The 16854-nt window shown below is 40.0% G+C and overlaps 2 protein-coding genes across 11 annotated transcripts in view; both read right to left on the reverse strand.

Annotated features, from left to right (window-relative positions):
- The window catches only part of AOPEP (aminopeptidase O (putative)), a 392900-nt gene that overhangs the window by 235130 nt on the left and 140916 nt on the right, over positions 1 to 16854 (reverse strand). The gene's annotated exons all lie outside the window — the stretch shown is intronic.
- Positions 389 to 9310, reverse strand: LOC139032440 (small ribosomal subunit protein eS28-like). The gene has a single exon (XM_070459514.1). It carries the CDS (start codon positions 3375 to 3377, stop codon positions 3003 to 3005), a length of 375 nt encoding a protein of 124 aa, XP_070315615.1. The 5' UTR covers positions 3378 to 9310; the 3' UTR covers positions 389 to 3002.

The following is a 16854-nucleotide window of genomic DNA, read 5'->3' on the forward strand; positions in this document are numbered from 1 at the left end:
CTTGAACGGGATCTTAAGGGTCATCAGGCTCAAAGAGAATGGGGCAACAGATGTTTTCTCAGAAACATACATTTACCCTTTCAAATATTTTAATTAAAACTTTTATTATTGACACACTCTGATACATAATTTTTCTCTTAGGTGATTTTGATCAGTTAGTACAGTTTCAATCTGTTTTTTTCATTAATATTCTTAATTGTCACAACCAGAGGTACATTTTTATCTTGTATTTTTCTGTGAGTTTACTTTGCTTTTTTAATAGAAATTTTTTTCTATTTTTTAAAAGAAAATAATTTTTAAGCAATTTTAGGTTCAGAGCAACACTAAGCAGAAAGTAGATTTCCCATATATGCCCTGCCCCCACACATAGCCTTCCCCACTATCAGCACCCCCCACACCACAGGGATACATTTGTTCCAACTGATGAAACTACCTAAGTTCCTTACATCCTTACCTCCCAAAGTCCATAGTTTACATCAAAGTTCACTCACTATACTTTGTCCAAACTCACAGAATGCTCAGTAAAGTTGTACATCCTATGAGTTTAGACATAGTGATATGTATCCACCAGCATAGTATCGTACAGAGTAGTGATAGTTTCACCGCCCTAAGATCCTCTATGCTCCGCCTAGGATGTGTATCAGCTTCCTCTGTAGGCTAGTGGAAAACTGGCTGTCACAACGCTAAACATCACATCCAGACGTGATAAGATCAGGGAAAGAAGAGAGGTGACTTTTCCTGTGTGTCTGTTTCTCTCAGTGAAGAAACCTTTCTCAGAAGCCCTTGGAAATCCTCAGATTTCCTTGACCAGAATCGTCAAACATTGTCTTGCTTAGCCAGATTCTTGGGAAGGGGGAAAGGGACACCAAGTTTGATTTAGATGAGCCAGGACTGACTCATGGAAATGTGGACAGGATTCACCTTCTCTGAGACACATGGGAAGATGTAAACAACCAAACAAAATCAAAGATTTTCTAGCAAGGAAGAAAGTGGGACAAGGTTTTAGGCAGGCAACCAATAGGTTGGTTCAGGTTTGCATCATATTAGGAACAGGCTGTAGAGTGTAGTGGTCAAGGACATACACTCTGGAGTCACAGGCAGTGAGCTTATATTCCACTGAACCAATCGCTATCTAGCTCTCTGGGCTTCAGTTTTCTTCTTTCTGAAAAAAGGAATAATTAGAGTTCCTAACTCAGAGGATTGCTGGGAGGATTAAATCTATAGTGCTTACAATACTCTAGCACACATTAAGGCTTAATACCTGTTACTGGCCATCTCCACAGCCTCTGTAATAGGCTATAATAGCTAACAAGCAGGGACATGCCCAATTAGGCATTCAATAAGTTCATTTTTTTTTCGCATATTAATAGCTTAATTAAAAGGGCCATTTCTTCTTATTGGGCTTCCCTGGTGGCTTAGACGGTAAAGAATCTGCCTGCAATGCAGGAGATCCTGGCTAGGGAAGATCCCCTGGAGAAAGAAATGGCTACCCACTCCAGTATCCTTGCCTGGAGAATTCCATGGACAGAGGAGTTTGACAGGCTACAGTCCATGGGGTCACAAAGAGTCGGACAAGACTGATCAACTTTCACTTTCTTCTTATTACTAGTATAAAGTTGTTACTGACTAAAAGTAAGTACAGTTGGAAATACTTCAATAAGCCATTGCTCCCTGGAAAATATATTAGAGAAATATAATAATAATTATTATTATTTATAATGAATATTTATTGAGCCTTTACTTACTGTGTGCTGGAGACTGCTGTAAATGTCTTACATGCATTATCTCATTTAAACCTAAAACTAATTTATGGAGTCAGGCTTATCAGTAAAACATTATTAAAGCTAACCTCAAGCTAAATATAGCTTTATCTTTAAAGTATAAGTGTTTACACAGCATAATGTCAAATGAAAATTTGAGAGGCCTAATTTCTAGTTCTAAGATATGTTTTTTTCTCCTTCCTATGATCTCTACCCCGATTTTAACATTGCTGAAATCAGGATGCATCTTCCATTCTGTGCTTATGCTTACCACAATAACGTGTGTGTGTCCCACTATTATTTACTTGGTGACACATTGATAAAAGGGAGGAAGCACAGCAGTTCAGCCATCAGGGAGTCAGGCTCCACGTTTTACTCATTAACCCTCATTAACCAAATATATGCTGCTTAGATGCTTTCTTCCACAAAGGGCCTTAAAAGGGGAACTCAGTGACTAATTACAGTATTACATTCCCCCTGGAGCCAGTAGCCAAATAATTTCCACTTTAAGTGGTAGAAATTATGTGAAGCAGTTAGGGCTTGAACATTAAAGACTAAGTCATATGTCCCCAATCCTGCAGGTGGTTCATGGTCAAGATTTACCACTTTGCTTCAGTTCAGGAACCAAGTAAAGCAGTGAGAATTCAAGGACACCATTTAAATTCTGGATCTATCATTAATTTGCTGGGTGCTACGGGCAGTTACAGAAATGCCCTGGGCTCTCATTCTTCATCTGTTAAAGGATATCAACTGTCCCTACAGAACGTCTAAGGATATTAAGAGTAACTAATGAGATTGTTTTGGTTCCAACATAACTCAAATTTTCTCCCACTCATATCTGTTTCCTCTTTTACCACACACGAAGGCCCCAATGTCCCACTCCGTGAATGATTCAACCTATTAAGGAAATCAGCTGCTCGCCTGCAGCTAATAACATAGTTCTGCTTCATTACTTCTTGAATGAATTTCATTTTCTTCAATCTTCTATAAGACTCTATTCAATTTCAAAAAGGTAGGTATTAACAAGAAATCGACAGCACAAAGAATAAAAGAGAGATGTCACCTGGTGGATGGCAATGGCCTCTGACCGTGGCTTTTGTGGGAAACAGAAGCATCAACATGGAGCTCTTCTACCATCCTACCTGTACCCACTCCACACATGCCTTCTCTTCTGTGACAGTGAGGGAACCTTTTCTGTGCCCATCAAAGATTCACTACTCTTTTTTTTTTTTTTTCTGAAGTTTACATACGATATAAACGCTTTATTAACAGATCATCCTGGTGGGCCACGGCGTCAACCCAGACAGCCAGCACCCAGCCACAAGTTCGCCGCAGCCTCCGAGCCTCTCGCTCTGACTCCAATGGGGTGAGCGCATCGCCCTCGCGCACGGGGCCTTTCACGTTTCGGATGATGGAGCGGCTCGTGTCGTCCATGAATTCTACGCGCACCCGTGTGCACTGTCCCTGCGAACCGGTCCTGCCCAACACCTTGGTGACGCTGGCAAGCTTGATGCGCTGCACACGGCTCATGTCCATGATGGAGGCGCGGCGGCAGTCGGGCGAAGAGCTCACTACTCTTATTATAGAGCCCCCTTCCTTCTCACCACAATGATGCATATAGTTGCTGCCAACATCACCTGTCTTCTCATTCTCTCCTTTCTCATCAATTTCTTCCTCTTTACTCAGACCTCGTCAATCTACCAACATGCTCTGATAAAGTCTGTCCTTAAAACATCCCCTCTTGACTTCACATCCTTAACCATAAACGTCCCTATTCCTCTGCTCTCTTTACAGGACTCCTTCAAAGAGCCTCCTCACTAGATATCTCAACTTACTTTCTAACTCCCTCCCAATTCTCTCCCTAACTCCTGCCAATTAGACTTTCCTTCTCACAATGTTATCACCATTGTTCTCTTTAAGGTTACTAGTGACCTCCACTGGACCAAATCCCATAGTCAGTTCTCAGGGCGTGTATATTTCATGTCCAGTGGCTGATGCACTTGGTTATCATGTCTCAGTTCTCATCCCTCTTATCTTCTTTTTCTATCTCCTTCCACAATGTGCTTTTCAGTTCCATGACTTTAAATACCACCTGAATCCTGAAGAACCCCTCCAAATTAATATCTCCAGCTATGAGCTTCCGTTTGAATTCCAGCTACATTTCCACTTAGACATTTCAAACTCAACAAATTTAAAATCAATCCTGATTTTCTCTAACAACCTTATTCTTTCCCTGATATTTCCATATCAATAAAAATAACACCACTTTTTTTTCTCAGACCCTAAAACTTGAAGTTGTCCCTGATTCCTCTTTCTCTTACATCTTACATACAATTCACTCTAAAATTTCACTAACTTGATCTTCAAAATATCCCAAATTTGAACACTTCTCACCTCATCTACTGTTACCATTCTAGTCCAAACTACCATTATTTCTCACAGATTTCTCTATTAGCTTTCTAATTTGGATACCTGCTTCTGCTCTTACCCTTCCCTATCTTCCAAACACAAATAACAAGCATCTACCCAGAGTCACATTTTCAAGGTATAAATCAAATCGTGTTAACTTACTACATAAAACCTAAAGATGGTCCCCCCTGTCACTCAGGACAAAAGACCGAGAAGGCCCTACAAAGCTGTGTCCTCTGTAACTTCTCCAATGCACCATCACTCTTTCCCTTGTTCATTCAACACCAGCTGCCTGGCTGTCTTTCAACATGCTAAGCATATTCTTACCTCAGGGACTCTGTCTCATCTGGCCTTCTGCCTTGCTTCACTCAGGTCTGTGCTCAAATATCACATTATCAGAAAGTTTGATCTGAATCTGCCATCAGTTCAGTTCAGTCGCTCAGTTGTGTCCAACTCTTTGCAACCCCATGGACTGCAGCATGCCAGGCCTCCCTATCCATCACCAACTCCTGGAGTTTACCCAAACTCATGTTTGATGAGATGCCACCCAACCATCTCATCTTCTGTCATCTCCATTCTCCTCCCACCTTCAATCTTTCCCAGCATCAGGGTCTTTTCAAATGATTTAGTTTTTCGCATCAGGTGGACAAAGTACTGAAGTTTCAGCTTCAACATCAGTCCTTCCAATAAACACTCAGGACTGATCTCCTTTAGGATGGACTGGATGGATCTCCTTGCAGTCCAAGGGACTCTCAAGAGTCTTCTGCAACACTACAGTTCAAAAGCATCAGTTCTTGGGCGCTTGGCTTTCCTTATAGTCCAACTCTCACATCCATATATGACTACTGGGAAAACCATAGCCTTGACTAGACACATCTTTATTGGCAAAGTAATGTCTCTGCTTTTTAATATGCTATCTAGGTTGGTCGTAACTTTCCTTCCAAGGAGCAAGCATCTTTTAATTTCATGGCTGCAGTCATCATCTGCAGTGATTTTGGAGCCTAAAAAATAAAGTCTGCTACTGTTTCCACTATTTCCCTATCTATTTGCCATGAAGTGATAGGTCTGGATGATCTTAGTTTTCTGAATGATGAGATTTAAGCCAACTTTTTCACTCTCCTCTTTCACTTTCATCAAGAGGCTCTTTAGTTCTTCTTTGCTTTCTGCCATAGGGTGGTGCCATCTGCATATCTGAGGTTATTGATATTTCTCCAAGCAATCTTGATTCCAGCTTGTGCTTCATTCAGCCCAGTTTCTCATGATGTACCCTGCATATAAGTTAAATAAGCAGGGTGACAATATACAGCCTTGATGTACTCCTTTTCCTATTTGGATCCAGTCTGTTGTTCCATGTCCAGTTCTAACTGTTGCTTCCTGACCTGCATACAGGTTTCTCAAGAGGCAGGTCAGGTGGTCTGGTATGCCCAACTCTTTCAGAATTTCCCACAGTTTATTGTGATCCACACAGTCAAAGGCTTTGGCATAGTCAATAAAGCAGAAATAGATGTTTTTCTGGAACTCTCTTGCTTTTTTGATGATTCAGCGAATGTTGGCAATTTGATCTCTGGTTCCTCTGCCTTTTCTAAAACCAGCTTGAACATCTGGAAGTTCATGGTTCATGTATTAATGAAGCCTGGCTTGGAGAATTTTGAGCATTACTTTGCTAGTGTGTGAGATGAGTGCAATTGTGCAGTAGTTTGAGCATTCTTTGGCATTGCCTTTCTTTGGGAGTGGAATGAAAACTGATCTTTTCCAGTCCCGTGGCCACTGCTGAGTTTTCCAAATTTGCTGACATATTGAGTGCAGCACTTTCACAGCATCATCTTTTAGGATTCAAAATAGCTCAACTGGAATTCCATCACGTCCACTAGCTTCATTCGTAGTGATGCTTCCTAAGGCCATTGGACTTCACATTCCAGGATGTCTGGCTCTAGCTGAGTGATGACACCATCGTGAATATCTGGATCATGAAGATCTTGTTTGTACAGTTCTTCTGTGTATTTTTGCCACCTCTGCTTAATATCTTCTGCTTCTGTTAGGTCCATACCATTTCTGTCCTTTATTGAGCCCATCTTTGCATGAAATGTTCCCTTGCTCTAATTTTCTTGAAGAGATCTCTAGTCTTTCTCATCCTATTCTTTTCCTTTATTTCTTTGCACTGATCACCGAGGAAGACTTTCTTATCTCTCCTTGCTGTTCTTTGGAACTCTGCATTCAAATGGGTACATCTTTCCTTTTCTCCTTTGCTTTTCACTTCTCTTCTTTTCACAGCTATTTGTAAGGCCTCCTCAGACAGCCACTTTGCTTTTTTGCACTTCTTTTTCTTGGGGATGGTCTTGATCTATGTCTCCTGTACAATGTCATGAACCTCTGCCCATAGTTCATCAGGCACTCTATCAGATCTAGTCCCTTAAATCTATTTTTCACTTTCACTGTATAATCATAAGGGATTTGATCTAGGTGATACCTGAATGGTTTAGTGGTTTTCCCTACTTTCTTCAATTTAAGTCTGAATTTCTCAATAAGGAGTTTATGATTTGAGCCACAGTCAGCTCCCATCTTGTTTTTGCTGACTGTATAGAGTTTCACCATCCTTGGCTGCAAAGAATATAATCAGTCTGATTTCGGTGTTGACCATCTGGTGATGTCCATGTGTAGAGTCTTCTCTTGTATTGTTGGAAGAAGGTGTTTGCTATGACCAGTGCGTTCTCTTGGTAAAACTCTATTAGCCTTTGCCCTGCTTCATTCTGTACTCCAAGGCCAAATTTGCCTGTTACTCCAGGGGTTTCTTGACTTCCTACTTTTGCATTCCAGTCCCCTATAATGAAAAGGACATCTCTTTTGGGTGTTAGTTCTAAAAGGTCTTGTAGTTCTTCATAGAACAGTTCAACTTCAGCTTCTTCAGCATCACTGGTCAGGGCATAGACCTGGATTACTGTGATTTTGAATGGTTTGCCTTGGAAACCAGAACAGAACAGAGATAATTCTGCCATTTTTGAGATTTTGAATTTGCCATAAAAAATAGCAAATTTCCTCACTCTCAGTCCCTTCACTCTGCTTTATCCTACAGAGCACTTTCAATACCTGACTACACAGTACATCTTTATTTGTTTGTTTGTTTGTCTTCCGCAACAGAACTGCAGCTCTGTGATGGAATGGACCTTGTCTGTTCCAAGTCCCTGGAACAGTACTTGGCATATAGTAAGTGTTCAATAAATAGTTGTTAATTGACAGACTGAGTGAGTGATTAAATTCTTGGGCTTTTTTTTTTTTCCCCTGAACGGGACACCTTTTTATTGCTATATTGACTGGCTCAGGTAATGTACACCCTGGCCTAAAAGGCTTCAAACTGAACTCCACTCCCATAGGTAACCCCTTCAGGGCTTGCTCTGGCTCCAGAGACAGCCCTCAGAGTAAGTCCATCTGCCTCCTGAGACCCTGAGTTCTTCCAGGGCACAGCCTGTGGATTTATCTTTCATCCCTCATGCTGAGGGTTTCTGGCACAAATTGTCTATTGAGTGTTTTCAGATTTAAATAATATGCTAGGTATGACTGAGCAACGTCATGGAGGAAAATAAATAGCCCAGATATAGTGAGTTGAAGCATTAACTGTACCTAAGGTCTACTGAAAAATTATCTTCACAGCATAAATCTTTTCCATAGTGTAGGGCTCAACAATCAGACAGCAGTAATTGAAAGAAAATAACACTGAGACATATATAAAAAGACAGGAAGGTATATTGGAGGGAAACAAAAAGCCAAGTGCAAATAGTATAGTTCAGGTTATAAGAGAAAAAACTATGAGACAATATAATCACCTCCTTTCTGAAGAGTAATACAGTGTTCAAGAACCATAATTACTGCAGTAATACTAGACAAGACAAAAAGAGAGTCCTGGTCAAATTGAATGGATTTTGTCTTTAATTTCCATAAAAAGCTTGGTTTCAAAGGCTCATAGGCATTCTCTGCCTGCTGCCCAACCTATCCAGTAGGCTGAGAGAGCAAGAATGATGATGATACAAACTAGATATTCATTCACTGCTTGAGTTTCTTCTAAATGCCAGACTGTGCTAGGCTCTGAGGACACAAATGAGAATAAGACACAGGAGACCATGAGCTCCTCGAACACTGTGGCTAAGAGAAGGAGGCATGGACACACACCATCACAACAGAGTACAAAACGTGTAATAAGAAAAACACGTGGGTACATAATGAGAAAGAAGAAAGCCAGAATGAACTCACTCTAGGGGATCAAAGACGGATCCCTGAGGATGAAAGTCCTGAAATGGGTTTTCTGGGATAAGCAGAAGCTCATCAGGCGCAAGGGAGGGAAGTGGGGAAACAGGGAGGGCAAGTTAGGCTAAGGAACAAGATGCAAAAGTGTGCAGAGGCACAAAACCCTTGGAGTGTGAAGGAATCTGGACAGGAGAGATCATTGTTTCTGTTGAGTGCTGTGTTGAGACATGGGCAGAGGCAGGCAGCAAAGGGCCTCGCGTAAGATGCTAAGGGGATAAGCAGCCAATTCTAGTTGCTTTTCAGGCAGGCTGGATGATTCTTACAGTGGCATAGAGAAAGGGCTTGAGACGAGACAGGCCAGAGGCATGAGTGCCCGAGAGGAGGCTTCCTCCAAAGCTCCAGTGAGATGTCAGGGGCTCTCATCAGGAAGCACCTGCAGAAGGGAGAGGAGAGGGCCCATTCCGAAGATACTTTGGAGGAAAAGCAGGCAGCGCTTGGTGACTGATAGATGCAGCGGACAGGAGGTCAGTAAGAGTTCAGGCTGACTTGAAGGTTTGTGTCTTAAGTCACTGAATGGATGTCCCACTAACCAGGAGAGAAGAGGGAGGAGGTTAAAGCTGTTAAAGAGATGGCTGTTTGTGCTTGTTCACTCCGCCGGGTGTGGCGGTGGGGCCTCCACTACACTCAGGTTATTCTCCGGGGCTTCCAGAGCTGGCCTGAGGAGGAAATAAATATGTATGAGTGCCCTGGCCTCTGGCCTCTCGGAAGAGACATGATGTCACAGGGTTGGGGACACTGCTTCCCTGGCACGTGCCCCCACACTTGTTGCACCATACAAAGGCCACATTAAATAAAGCAGAGGTGACACAGTCAACCCATCTGCTGACAGAAACCGAAAAACCACCAGACTTGGCATCACACAGCCTTCAAACAATGCAGTAAGTTTATTGGCACATGAATAAGGCTTTGGAGGGTAAGCATGGAATTTTTGAAGACTTCAACATTTTCTTCTATGTTTGTTTCTTCTTAAGTATTATTACTTCCATTTAAGATAAACATTCCAGTTATAGTATGAAAATATTTTGAATTTTATTTAGTTTTCATAAGTAAAAATGTATTAAGTTTTTATTTTCTAAACTACCACTATGACAATCAATTTCAATCAACTCTTATTAGTATCATTATAATGCAGACTATAAGAGAAAATGAAGACTACCATAAAGTCCTTGAAGGAAAATTCTTGGTTCATGAAGGGTAAACAAATGTTAATTAAAAGAATAAAGGTCCAGGGGAGTTCTATGTTCAAGTAGGATGAAATAAGCCCACTTCACCCTCTCCCTCCCAATGAATGCAAATCTTAAACACTGACAGAATGTATAGAGCAACTACCAGAAGACTCTGAAAAATAAATTGTAGCAGGAGATTTGTACATGAAGACCAGAATTTAAAATACTATTGAACCAGTGGTGAAATTCCTGCTTTTTCTGCAGCATTCCTCAGATGAAACTCAAAGCAACCTGAAAACCACCAAGGCAAGGGCAGGTAGAGCTCCGGGACAAACCTGCTAATTCAAAGGAGGGACAGGATACAGAGGAAGAACACCTAAAGCTAAGAGAGGCAAGAAGGGGAGAGACACGGAAAGAAATCCCCTCCTTCCTCTTCTTTTCTTTCTTTGCTCACATTCTACCCCGAGGCAATCCTGAGTGACTGGTGATGGGAAGCAGAGACTTTGGGGCGGAAAGCACCTAAAGCTGAGGGTGGGAACCTCCCTTTACTTTTGGAGAACTGTGGTCCTGAGAGGCTAGGCGAAAACACCCATTGCTTTTTTTTTCTATGTCAATACTCTTGCTGCTTGGCCCTGGACAGGGGCAGAGTTGTGGGCAGCATGTCAAAGTGGGGCAACCAAAGCCCCAGATTTCTGGCCAAAGCACCAAAAAAAGTAGGACCGGGTATCGAAAATACCAAGGAGAATACAGACAGAGGAGGGGTCAGGGATCAACAACTTTGTTTATAAACTCCTGAGCTTACTCCCAAGCTGTGCACGTAGGGATCTGATCTTAAAAGGCATACCAAACACATGGAGAGCTGCACTAAGGGAAAGACCATCTCCCAGCACCCACTAGTACATGAGGGACAGCTCCAAGCAACACTGCAAAGACTTCTACAACACAGCAGACATTGAAACCATAACCTACAGAAGGCTGGTCAGGACTTCCTGCCTAAACCCAATTGTACCTGCTCTAAAAAAAGAAATTAACCTAATCCAAAATTTTAAAAAGACCCCAAATCTCGTAATATTCAGAATGTCCAGGATACAATCTAAAATTACTTTGTATATGAAGAATCAAGAAAATCTCAGTCACGTGGGAAGAAGTCAACAGATGACAATGGGGTGATGACAGACGCTGAAACCACCTGACAAAATCTTTAAAGTAGTTATTGTAAAAATGTTTGGTGAAGTAAGGATGAACACACTTGAACAGAAAAAAGGAAAGTCTCAGCAAAGGGACAGAAGTCATGTGTAGCATTATTTAGCACAGCTAAATTATGTAAACAATCTAAGTGTCAATCAATGAATGAATGGACAAAGAAAATGTGATACACACACTCACATACACCATGATGGAATATTATTCAGCCATAAAAGAAAGAAATCCTTTATGCTAAGGTCAGACAGACAAAGACAAAATGACAAGCAACTTATGATCTCACTTATATATGGAATCTTTAAAAAAAAAAAAAAACCTCATAAAGAGAATAGATTGGAAGTTTCCAGAGGTGAGGAGTTAAGGTCAAAAGGTACAAACTTCCAGTTATAAAATATATAAATCCTAGGATGTAATGTAATGTTCTGGGCTTTCCTGGCAGCTCAGATGGTAAAGAATCTGCCTGCAATGTGGGAGACCCAGGTTCAACCCCTGGTTTGGGAAGATCCCTTACAGAAAAGGAATGGCAACCCACTCCTGTATTATTGCCTGAAGAATTCCATGGACAGAGGAGCCTGGTGGGCTACAGTCCATGGGGTTGCAAAGAATCAGACACGACTCAGCAACTAACACTACATTAGCAGGATATAACATTCAGCATGGTCACTATAGTTAAAAATACTGTATTGTACATTTGAAAGTTGCTAAGAGAGATCTTAAAAGTTTTCATCACAAGAAAAAAATTTTAATTATGTGTGATGATGGATGTTAACAGGACTTATCACGGTGATCATTTCATAATATATACAAATATCTAATCATTATGTTGTCTATCTGAAACTAATACAATGTTACATGTCAACTATATCCCAATTTTAAAAAAGAAAGAAATAGAAGGTATAGCAGAACCAAATGAAAGTTGTAAAACTGAAAAATATAATAACATTTTTAAAATTCACTTCACTGAATAGGCTCCATAGTAGATTAGAAGTGACACAGGAAATAGTAAACTTGAAGATATAGTGATAGAATACTATACTATTCTGAATATTATTCAGAAGCTGAATAACAGATAGAAAAATTTCTTTTAACACTTAAAGCCTCAGGGACCTGCACCTACTAAAAGGACTAATATTTGCTTTTATTAAAGTTCCAGAGAGGAATATTCAGTTCAGTTCAGTTCAGTCGCTCAGTCGTGTCCAACTCTTTGCGACCCCAGGAATCGCAGCACGCCAGGCCTCCCTGTCTATCACCAACTCCTGGAGTTTACTCAAACTCATGTCCATCGAGTCGGTGATGCCATTCAGCCATCTCATTCTCTGTCGTCCCCTTCTCCTCCTGTCCCCAATGCCTCCCAGCATCAGGGTCTTTTCCAATGAGTCAGCTCTTTGCATCAGGTGGCCAAAGTATTGGAGTTTCGGCTTCAGCATCAGTCCTTCCAATGGATATTCAGAGTTGATTTCCTTTAGGATTGATTGGTTTGATCTTGCTGTCCAAGGGACTCTCAAGAGTCTTCCCTAGCACCAAAGCTCAAAAGCATCAGTTTTTCAGTGCTCAGCCTTCTTTAAGGTCCAACTCTCACATCTGTACATGACTACTGGAAAAACTATAGCTTTGACTATATAGACCTTTGCCAGCAAAGTGATATCTCTGATTTTTAATATGCTGTCTATGTTTGTCATAGCTTTTCTTCCAAGGAGCAAGTGTCTTTTAATTTCATGGCTGCACTCACCATCTGCAGTGATTTTGAAGCCCAAGAAAATAAAATCTGCCATTGTTTCCATTTTCCTCCCCTTCTGTTTGCCATGAAATGATGGAACCTGAAGCTATGATCTTAGTTTTTGAATGTTGAGTTTTAAGCCAGCTTTTTCACTTTCCCCTTTCACCTTCCTCAAGAGGCTCTTTTGTTCCTGTTCAATTTCTGCCATTAGGGTGGTATCATCTGCATATCTGAGGTTGTTGATATTTCTCCCAACAGTCTTGATTCCAGCTTATGATTCATCCTGCCCAGCATTTCACATCTTGAGAACCCCATGAACAGTATGAAAAGGCAAATCAACTATACTTCAAATTTTTAAAAAAGTACAGAAGAGACAAACGGTGGTACAGAAAAAATATTTGAAGATATAATGTCTGACAACTCAACAAATTTAGCAGAAGACATACAGCTATAGACTCAAAAAGAAGAGTAAAGCTTAAACAAAACAGAAATCAATTCTGAGACAAATAATTATCAAACTGCTGATAACTAAAGACAAAGAAAAACTCTTGAAAGCAGCCAGGGAAATCACTTATAACAGGACAATGATTTGAGTGACTATGTTATTCTCATCAGAAACTATGGAGGCCAGAAGAAAGTGACATTTGTAAAGTGTCAAAAGAAAAGATCTACCCAGAATTCTGTTTCAAAATATGCTTTAATAATGAAAGTGATATGACATTCTCAAATGAAGGTAAAGTAAGATAATTTGTCAGCATATAATTGTTAAAGGAAGTTCTTCAAACACAAAGAAAACAAAATCAGAAAAAAAAAAAAAAAAAAAAAACCTTGGAACATCAGAAATGAAGGAAAAGCAAGAGAAAGGGTAAATGTCTATGTAGATATAATAGGCTAATTTGCTCTTATTGAATTCTTTAAAATATGCTTAACAATTGAAAGTAAATATAACATTATCTGATGAAAGTAAAAACCTTAAAAAAAAGAATTGATGTCACAAAAGATGTGATCTCTGACAATAGTAGAATTAACTGGAAATCAATAATAGAAAGCTAATAGGAGAACCTGTAAACAACTGGAAATTAAACAACACAATTCTAAATAACCCACTGGTCAAAGAGAGTCTCAAAGGAAATCAGAAAATATTAAAGTAAGCAAAAATGAAAAAATAATATATCAAGATGTGTGGAATACAGTTAAAACAGTGCTAGAGGGATATTTATACTATTAAATGCTTATATTAGGGCTTCCCAGGTGGCACTAGTGGTAAAGAACCCGAGATGCAGGTTTGATCCTTGGATTGGGGAGATCCCCTGGAGGAGGGCATGGCAATTCACTTCAGTATTCTTGCCTGGAGAATCCTCATGGGCAGAGGCGCGTGGTGGGTTTCATCCCATGGAGTCACAAAGACTCAGACACAACTGAGCAGGTAGGCCCAGCACATCACAGGTAGCATTGCATTTAGGACTTTCCCGGTGGCTCAGCAGTGACGAATCTGCAATGCAGGAGACTCTGGTTCGACCCCTGGGTAGGAATGATTCCCTGAAGGAGAGCATGGTAATCCACTCTAGTATTCTTGCCTGGAGAATCCCAAGAACAAAGGAGACTGGCGTGCTATGGTCCTTGGGCTTGCAATGAGTCAGACATGACTGAAGCAACTGAGCACAACATAATATTTAATAGTGAAAGACTGAATGCTCTTCCTCAAGATTAGGAACAAGGCAAGGACATGTACTTTATCCACCTCCATTCAACATCATATTGGAAGTCCTAAGAATGCAACAAGGCAGGAAAAAGAAAGAAAAGTCATACAGTTTAGAAAAGAGGAAATAAGATATTCCATTTGTTGACTTCTGGAACTAAGAAGTGAGAAATAAGATTACAACATGAAAAGTCAACCCACAAAAATGAATCATATGGCTACATACTAGCTATGAAAAGTGGAAACTGAAATTTAAAAACAATACCAGTTATAGTAATTTCAAAAAGGTTAAATGCTTATATTTTGATCTAATAAGACATGCATAGCGTCTTTATACTGTAAACTACAAAGCACTGATGAAAGAAATCCAAGGCCTAAACAAATGAAGAAACATACTATATTCACGATTGGAAGACTCAAAGTAAGGATTCAGTAAAGAGCAACTCTTTCCAAATTTATCTCTAGACTTAATTAAAATATTAAGTAATGAAATATTACTATAATGAAAATCCCAGAAAATTTTTTTTTACTAGATATAGACCAGTTAATGCTAAAATTTATATGAAAAGACAAAAGAACTAGAAGATCTAAAACACTTTTTTAAAAGAGGAAGGCTGGAGAAATTAGACTGCCTAATTTTAATAATTATTATAAATCTTCAGTAATCAAGATAGGTCCACTATTGGAGAAGAGTGAGACAGAGAGATCAATGGAAAAGATTAGAAAGTCCAGAAATAAACCCATACAAAAATGGTCACAAATTTTTTTACAAAGGCAATTCAATGGAGAAAGAGTAATATTTCAACAAGTGAGGTTAAAACATCACTGGATATACAAACATGAACATTGGATAGACAAAAAAATGAACATTGATCTAACTACACACCTTATAAAAAAATTATCTCAAATTAATTGTAGACCAAAGCTGAAGCTCCAGTACTTTGGCCACCTGATGTGAAGAGCTGACTCAGTGGAACAGACCCTGGGCTGGTAAAGATGGAGGGTAGGAGAAGTGGGTGACAGGATAAGATGGTTGGATGGCATCATCAACTCAATGAACATGCTGCTGCTGCTGCTAAGTCGCTTCAGTCGTGTCCGATTGTGCGACCCCACAGATGGCAGCCCACCAGGCTCCCCCGTCCCTGGGATTCTCCAGGCAAGAACACTGGAGTGGGTTGCCATTTCCTTCTCCAATGCATGAAAGTGAAAAGTGAAAGTAAAGTCGCTCAGTCGTGTCCGACTCTTAGTGACCCCATCGACTGCAGCCTACCAGGCTCTTCCGTCCATGGGATTTTCCAGGTGAGAGTCCTGGAATGGGTTGCCATTGCCTTCTCCACAATGGACATGAGCTTGAGCAAACTCTGAGAGATAGTGAAGGACAGGGAAGCCTGGCATGTTGCAGTCCACAGGGTCACAAAGAGTCAGACACAACTGAGCAATTGAACAACAACAACAACAAAAACATACAGTTACAATTTTAGAAAAACATAGACAATCTTTATGACCTGCAATTAGACAAACAACTCTTATACATGATACCAAAAATAAAATCCATAAGAGAAAAGACTGATAAACTGGACTCCATCAAAATTAAAATCACTTGTTCTATGAAAGACACTGTTAAGGGAATAAAAACACAAAGTACAGACTGGGAGAAAATATTTGCAAATCACATTATCTGACAAAGGACTGGTATCCAAAATAAATAATAAACTTTCAAAACTCATCATAAGAAAACAAACAACCCAATTAATAATACACAAAATATCTGAACAGACACCACACCAAAGAAAATAAGCATATGAAAAGGGGTAATGAACTATAGGGAATTGCAATGAGAAACCATAACACGTCAACAGAATGATTAAAATGTTAATAATAGACAATACAAATGTTGACCAGTGTAAAGAGCAAGGGGTGTCTTGTTCATCACTGATTAAAATGTAATTGTGGAAAGCTACTTTGCAAAACAGGATGTTTTCCTATAAAGTTAAACATACACTAAGCATATGATCCAGCAATCGTCTCTTAGATGTTTACCATAGAGAAATGAAAACTTATGTTCACACAAAGACCAGTACGTGTTTATAGAAGTTCTGTGCATGTTTTAAGTTATGTGACAATTACATTTTCCTGAAAAAGGTGTGTGTGACTACGTGCACATGCAGACGCATGCGCACACACACACAAGCTAGCAGAAAAAAGAGTTAACCAAATGCAAATAGTCTCATCAAGCCTCTTTCTCCAATAAATATACGCAGGTCCACACCCACTCTGTGCACCGCTACATCTCTGACCTCAAGATCCCTTGGTCTGGGACTGACTGATTTTCTAGGGGAAAAGAGATAGACAAAGAATGGTAGAAGAATCCAGAAAAAGCCTACTGAAACATCAATCAAGTGATCAAAGGAGTCTTTGAACTCATTGCCTGGAAGAGACACTGGGACTAACCATAAATAAAGAATTGCTTTGGCCCTCTACTCTCTCCAGTCATCTACTCTTTGGAATTTTACAGATACTATTCTGACTGAAGCAAAAAGAAAATAAGTCCAAGCAGTTGCCTATAAACTCTGTGTTAAAGTCTTTTCTCTTGTCTGAGTTAAA

This window comes from Odocoileus virginianus, chromosome 31, assembly GCF_023699985.2.
Source record: "Odocoileus virginianus isolate 20LAN1187 ecotype Illinois chromosome 31, Ovbor_1.2, whole genome shotgun sequence".
Lineage (NCBI taxonomy): Eukaryota > Metazoa > Chordata > Mammalia > Artiodactyla > Cervidae > Odocoileus > Odocoileus virginianus.

Excerpts from the sequence above, each read along its gene's own strand:
- LOC139032440 (XM_070459514.1), bottom strand. The coding sequence starts at position 3,377 with ATGCATCATTGTGGTGAGAAGGAAGGGGGCTCTATAATAAGAGTAGTG.